This window comes from Cupressus sempervirens, chromosome 5 (assembly GCF_028749045.1).
Source record: "Cupressus sempervirens isolate cs-2001-9-10 chromosome 5, ASM2874904v1, whole genome shotgun sequence".
NCBI lineage: Eukaryota > Viridiplantae > Streptophyta > Pinopsida > Cupressales > Cupressaceae > Cupressus > Cupressus sempervirens.
Window position 1 is genome coordinate 774366457 of NC_143122.1, and position 7969 is coordinate 774374425.

At 36.9% G+C, this 7969-nt stretch overlaps 1 protein-coding gene across 1 annotated transcript; it reads left to right on the forward strand.

Annotated features, from left to right (window-relative positions):
• Window positions 1–5424: 5424 nt before the first annotated feature.
• On the forward strand, window positions 5425–7281 carry LOC149558227 (S-norcoclaurine synthase 1-like). The gene is made up of 3 exons (XM_089830689.1): window positions 5425–5479; window positions 6651–6907; window positions 7021–7281. Exons 1-3 carry the CDS (start codon window positions 5425–5427, stop codon window positions 7279–7281), a joined length of 573 nt encoding a protein of 190 aa, XP_089686815.1.
• Window positions 7282–7969: the final 688 nt, after the last annotated feature.

Below are 7969 nucleotides of genomic sequence, written 5' to 3' on the forward strand. Positions count from 1 at the left end.
TCCAAGTTATGAAAACAAAAAATACAAAAACTCAACCTTAAAGGTGAACAAAACCCTAGAGGGAAAGAAAACTAGGTTTGCACATTATAATTAATATCAAATATTAATTATATGCTCCTAAGAGAAAGCTTAAGAAACTAGAGTAATAAAAAGACAATCAATTAAATCAACACAGTCTAATTAAAAAGAATAATAAATAATTACTCTAACAAATATACTAAGTGGGAGCTTGAAGAAGAAAGGATGCAAATTCCCCATGAAAGTCAAAGCTTTTAGCTACAACACCTGATCCAATGCCAAAAACATTAAATGAAAGTGTTTGAGAAGAAATCAAAGTTGGACATGTACGAAGTCATAAGGCCCATGTTTGACTGGAATGGGTATGCTAGAGATGTCTTGCAGATACGGAGCATGATAAATTACATCACTACCATTGAAGACTATCGGGCTAACTGCAAAGACGAGTTCAAGAGTCATGATCGAGCCTTTGCCAAACTGATAGTTGACTAGGTAAAAATGTATAAAATTAAGATTAATGTAGAAGGAGTTGCAAACAACGGTCAGAACATGTATAGAAACACTTACATGACTAAGCTAAGGAATAGTCCAAAAAGTTTGGAACCTTATGAAGAAGCTATGGAAGACCTAGATTTTATGATGGCCAAAATCTATAAGAGAACTAGAAAATGGGTTGAGTGGACAATGACATGGTGAAGCAAGAGCAAAGGTGTGACCACCCAAGCATCTCTAAATGTAGCTACTACTTCCTATTCCGAAAGTGGTGCCTCAAGTACAATCTTGCCTATCACTCAAGGGCCTACTCAACCGGCCTATGAAGGTGACCAATCTCCTGACAAGAATATCCCCCTTGATAAAACTTGTTCGGATGGTTTAGTACTAGTGATCAAAATTGAAATAGATGCTGAGAAGAAGAAGGAAGAGGAGTTGAAGGACAGCATGTTTATAGTGGCCCTCTCACCGGATAGTAGTTTGATCCCATCTATAAATGCCACACTATTCCTACTAAGTAGTCCCCAAGTACATGTGGTAGATCTTGGAGATGGTGGAAGTAGTGAAAGCGAGTCTACTGAGTTCGATGAAGCTATAAAGAAGACAAAAAAAACTTATTTCTTCAGCCCCAAAGAACCATTTCTCTTCAGCTACGAAGACATTGACTCCAATCAAAAGAAAAATGTTTAGTGTAGACACGTTGGAGACTACATCTAGGGTGATTGGCATAGAATCATGGCCAGAAGACACCTTAGATAGAAAGAGGAAGAAGAAAGAAGAGAGAGTCCCCAAAAAAGAAACTTTATCTCTACCTATCTGTTCTAGATTGGTAGTGAGTAAAGTTAAGAAGCAGAAGACCTTGTCAATTCTTGGACAAGATCTTGATTCAGGGCATTTGACTATGGAGATTGCTAAGCCCAGTAAGGAAGGGAGGATTGAAGACATGTCTTTAGAGAACTTTCCCTTACATTCTGTGGACCTTGGAGAAGTTAGACATGACACCAAGATGGGTGTATGGAAGTCAACAAATGATGTGATAGAAGGACAACTTGAAAGCCTTAAGCTAGCTAAAGTCAGAATGAAGGTGGATATTCATGAACTTAATTTCTTCATCAGGCAACTAGTCACCCTGCTAGCAAGCATCTCGGAAATGTCGACCACCAGTCATCCTACAACCACTGAGATTCAAGCTATCATCTCCCATTTACAAGAAGACAAGCACTTTGGGTGCATTGGTAAGGAGTGGAGTAGAAAACTCAAGTCTAGGGGACTTGCAATCATAGAAAAAATCGATAATGTAGTACTAAGGCTCGAAACGAAGAAAGATAATATCTTAGCTAACCGAGCTACCCTGGTAGTGGAGAAAGACAAGAGTGAGGATTGCATTTCCTTATTAAAAATGATCATCCACATAAAGGCTAAGGAAGTTGTAGAGGTAAAGATTCTACCTAAGCAAGATGAGCCCTTATTTGATTGGCTACAGTGTATGCAATTCAAATCTAAAATGATCCTAGTGGTAGAAGAAGGATTAAAGGAAATGGAAGTTAAAGTTAAAAAGGATCAAGATAGAGACTATGAATTACTAAGAGGTATACATATAGATTCCCAAGCTAGTGGGAAAGGGAAAGGGATAGTTGGAGTTGTCATCATGCAAAAGAATTTCTCTAATTATCTAGATGGCTGAACAGAGAAATCTTCTGATTAGCTAGAAACAGAGTGTCGAAGCTCCAAATCTTCGCGGGTGTATACATGTGGCTATGTAGGAAATACAAGAGCAGTTGAATGCCATCAAAGATCTAGCTAGAGAGCATTCCAAGTGGCTCTTAAGATACACTAATGCTCATGTTCATAGACATAAGGAGTTGATCCCAATCATTGTTTCTACCAAAGCCTACAGGGAAAAGTCAGAAAAAGGAAAGAAGGCAAAGTGATTCTTATACCACTCTTTCATATTTAAATGTAATGATTGTAATTGACAATTGGCTTCTTGCCATTTGTCAATTTTGAGGAGATGAATTGATTTGAGTCTCATTTTGTAATGGTCATCTCAGAATCCTATATGTATCTAATAGAAAGATTAATAGAAGCTGAGCTAATTTTTGGCAGGAGATACTTCATATTGTAGAGACAAGTTGAATGTATTATGTGTCAATTATTTATTGTTCCATTGTTTTGTGATATCTTAGGATATCTCTTTCCATTGAATTGAGTTAAGGAATAAATAGAGCTTTATTCCCCTGTTCAATGTGGCAAGCTATAGATAATAATAGTATTATCAAAAGTTTAAAGAGGTTTTGTTTTTTGTTTTTCTTCAAGTTAGTCTCTTCCTTATTAGAGTTAGAAGCTTTCAGTTAAGAAGTTAATTCATAAATAGAATTCATTAGGATTTCATCAATTTTTGCAAGTTCATAAGAGTGTGAGTTCACGAACTTGATTAGTTTTAAGACCCAAATCTTCCCCTAAGTTAGTTCTTGTCTAGGCCTAACTTGGTTTACCTCTCTTGTTCTCTGATCAAGAACAAGCCCCATTTAGATTAGGAGTAAACAAGACATTGCAAATCACAAAATTCCAAGGAGTTGTACCTAAGAATTCAGAGGGAAGTCAATCACTTAGCTATGATTTCCCAACTATTGTAATCAAATATTGTTCAATAATATTGGGCATTCAAGAGTAGAATAAAAGAATAATATGTGTTATGATCCTAGTGGGTGGTTTCACTAGTACCTCAAGGTTTTGGTGTAATGGTTTGTACCATGTGGTATCAGAGCCTCCACCCAGGTTTGAGTCTTAGAGTGGGTGGCAATGCCAATGTCGTCCAAAGCTCATACGACCAAGGGAGGGCCCACCGTATGGGCGCACATCCAACCTAGAGTATGGACTATAGAGCATGGTGGGATGTTATGATCCTAGTGTGCAGCCTTCACCTTGGGGTTTTGGTGCAATGGTTTGTACCAATATGTTTACCAACACTAATCATGAAGGCCGCTAAGTGAGAGGGAAAATGCAATTGGTCGATTAAAACCATAATCTATGAAATACAAAGGATGATGGAAGATTATTACAATATCGACGTGGCACATATATATTGGGAAGGAAATAGCATGGTAGATCATCTTGCCAAAGCTAGCCATAGTGTCACATGGTTAGCGAAATGGGATGACATCAGTTTATTGCCATCATCAACTCAAGTTGTGATGAAAAGGGACCATACCTTCAATAATGACACATGAACTATCAAACTAGGTGGTAGGTCTCCTTTCTTACACATGGTCACAGGAATGTGGCACTTCATAAAGGATTTTCTTGCCATGTTTGGATGTTGATTAACATTTATGTCCCAACTACTGTGAATATTGATTACTATCATAAATGATGCAAAGGGGGGATTCGGCGAGATTTAAAGAATGATCTTGTAATGACCATAAAGACAAGTTAGTTAATTCTTGCAATTGGTAAAGTTGGTGACAGTCATTTGTAGATGGAAAGGGACTGCCCACACATACTATGTTGGGAGATTCTTATTTTTTGGGAAACATTGTAGATTTTTTATGACTATGCAATGCCTTTTCATTTTCTCCATTGCGGCTTTGCATTTTATATTTTCCAACTCTAAAACCTAGTGCAAGTCTATGTCATCAAAAGAGTTAGTAGTGGACCCAGGTGAAGACATGGGAACTAACGACTATATTGAACTAGTGGATGTAGATGAGTGTATCAGTAGTAGTGAAGCGGTGATGGTCTTGATGGAGATCTTTCAAAATTGGAAGGATAGAAAAGTTACTATTAATGGCATGAGCTTTGAAATTTCTGAAGAAAACATTGTGAGGACTAGGGATTTTCTATTGGATGGAAAGAAATGGTGGAAGACAAGCTAAGGTAAATGAGGAGGCGAGCTTGCAAAAATTCTTCAAATTCAAGGAGGAATCAAAGAGATTGTGTGGTGGGTTTGTGTGGGTTGCCCTTCCTAAGCCATGGTATTTCATCCATTATGTGATCATTAGATACATTACCTTGGAATATTACTACCAGGTAATACATTATTATCATTTTCCTATCTTGAATCATTTCAAAAATCTCAACCATATCTCCTTTGCATTTCTATTATTGCATTTGCTAGAGGATAGCATTTTTAAGCCTAGAAGGAAATATGAGGAGGGTAAACTCTTCTACCTTATCCAGCAGGGCCTAATGAATAAAATTTTCATCCAACACCTGGCTTAGAATCCCCCTCTCCTAATTAATCCCCTAGCCTCTATCACCCCTCAGACCTCCCTAGACCCCAACCCTAGCTCTAGTCTTAAGAGGTCCAAGAAAGCCCATGTCACCAAGGTCAAAACTAGCCCTAAGGTTAAAGTTAGCATTATTGAGTTAGAATCGGACACCAGGAAGGGCAAGCAATGTGTTAGGAGAACTAGCTAGTCACTCCAACTAGAGAAATTTAAGACCCCCTTGAAGTATGACTCCAGCTCTAACTCCTCTGATAGTGAGGATAAACCTACTAAAAAGAAAAGACTCCACCAAGACATTAAACCTACCCCTAGCTCTATCAGCCCATCCCATGTCTTTGATACCCTGGAAGCTACCTTGACTCATAGTGGGGGGGAAGACATCACCTCTCCTAGGAAGGAAAACCCCAAGGGTATTGAGAAGAAAGGTAAACATAGCCACACTAAGATGCGAATGGTGAGGCTTGAGACAGTCATGAGGGACCTAGTGGATAATCATACTACTATCTGCCAAAAATTTGAAACCCTGGTTGAGTTCTCCACCAAGGTTATGCACTCTACAGCCACAACCCTCTACTTCATACAGGCTAACAAAGAGGAAAAGGACCTGGGAAAGACAACTGAGACAACTCATTCCATCTATGGGTTTCTGGCGGAGGACTAGCTAAAAACCATCCTAGATAGACGAATGAAAGAAGAGGAGGAGGATGCAGCGAGGGAAGCTCCTAAGGAGCAAAAGAATGGTAACTAGGAGAAGGAAGAGGGCATCTAGCCTAGGATCTATTGTGTTTTATTTTTATTTTTTATGATGTCTCTGAAATTTACACCCCATGGGTTTTTTTGGACCATGTCGATTAATTGGACCAATAGAAGTGATGTCATTAAATGTTGTTGGTTTATTATTCAGTTTCTTATGCATAGTAGTTTAAGGACTGTAGCTAATGACAATTGAGCTCTGAACATATTATGGTTTTTGATGTTTAAAGTTGGTATAGATTAGATAACTGGGAGGTAACCTTCGACTGCTAGCCCCCCGTCCTTTTAACTGCTATCAACTACTTCAAAAATAAATATTAAAAAATACTATCACATTCATAAAATCCACTTTGATGTACCTAAATAACTAAATTCTTCATTAGACAATAGTCTACAACACAATAGTAAATTGTTAGTCTCTTATCGAAGAGGTCTTGGGTTCAAATCTACTCAAGTTTAATAAATAATAATAATTCATCAAAACAAATAATAATTAATCTTGGCTTCGGCCTCTTACCACATTCTAAATGAATCCTACATATGAAATGATTAATAATGCTAAATTTAACTTCTAAATGAAATTTTATATTACTAGGGAAATTATTTTATTTTTAAAATTATCATAAGGAATGAAAAACAGAAGTCATCTATAATAGAGGGTGTAATGTACATGAAAATATGTATAGAAAGAACTTTTTATCAATAAAAGATAGAAGCAAAAAAATATTATATTACTTGAAAGTAAAATGCTGCCAACAAACAATAGTCATGTTGAGTCATAAAGCCGCGTAGAATAATAATAATGTATCTGTGAGCCAAACAAATTGACTTGCAGAGTTTCCCTATCTAGATCAGAAAGATGAGAGTTATTGTATACGTTTTTTCTGGGATGAGCAAAGGAATATGAGAATTATTATCAGTAACGAGTTATATGGAATATTTTTGATATGACTATTAAAAAAATAAAATACAGACAGTTGAAGCATGTGGATGATTCAATGAAATAAAATATTCAGCAGCCACGTTCTTAATTTTATCTTTACAGCTGGATGATTGCATTTAGAGCTCATCCCACTTCAGCACTTGATAGGATTTCTGAGAGTGCAGAAGCAAGTAGCTGGTTTGTTTAGATTGAAAGAAGTATTATGTTTAATTCAGCTGCGGTCTTTAATCCCTCTGATGGAACTTCAAGAAGATTTTCAATTCCTGTTGTTCAGGAATTGGCATCTCAGAGTCTTCAAAGCCTTCCTGAAAGATACATCAGATCAGAAAAAGAGCGTCCAATTGACTTTCCTCTTCATCAAATGGACATTCCCACAATTGATATGGACATTTTTACAGGGGATTCAGAGCTTTGCAGGCAAACGGAAATAGAAAAACTTGGTATGGCTTGCCAAGAATGGGGATTTTTTCAGGTGGGTGCATAAAAATTGATTATAAATTAAGTTGTAGATTAAAAATTGTAATATGTTCAGATTCTCCAAACTTGCTTTGTTCACTTAACGTGTTATGTATGTCTCCATCGCAGGCTGTGAATCATGGAATCCCTTTGTCTCTGACGGAAAGAATGAAGGGCATTGTAAGGGAATTCATTCAATTGCCTCTGGAAGAAAAGCTCAAGTACAAAATGCAAGAGATTGAAGGCTATGGCCAGGCCTTTGTAATTTCTGATGACCAAGTACTAGATCGGGCAGATATGATGTCCTTGACTACTCCGCCTCTAGAAAATAGAAAAATGGATTTCTGGCCAACAAAGCCAGCGGATTTTAGGTACCTAAATCTTTGTTAATTAATGTTCATACAATTTTATTGATTGATCTCATGTAAAAGACTCTTTTTCTCTATTCCCCTGTTCTAGTTCTCTTATTGCTGTAGGGATTAGAACATATCTACTTCTTCATACTTTTTTTCAAAATAATTCCTTGGTATAGTTGCTCTGTTCTTGCTCAACTTCTTTTCTCATCATTTTCATTAAAATTATGGTGTCCGTTTGTTTCAGATAAACCGTGGATCTATATGCTCTGGAAATTCAAAAGCTTGGCAATAAAATTCTTTGCCTCTTACCAGAAAAAGTGGGACTAACACCAGATTGTTTCCTTGAGATGTGTTCATGGTCCTAGTTCTGCATTCATGTGCCTAATGACCTTGCTTGTTGCACTTATGGCAATGAACCATGCTCTTAGGCTTAACATTTTGATTTTTAGTTTTGCTCCTACACACATTAGTAGTATGTCCTTTCTTAGTACAATTATAACAAGTAGTTTTGGAGTTCTTACCTTTGTTGTTCCTTTCTTTAGCATTTTTGGATGATTCTCCTTCTTTAGTGCATGTATATCCCAGTCTAGATGTATCACTCTTAGATCTAGAGGATCTCAGTAATTTCTTAAAGTATTTGATAGCTTCATTTGATTTGTTGAAACTTTCAAAAATTTCCTTTTCTTTCTTTAGGTCACTCTGCAATTGTTTATTTTGCAACT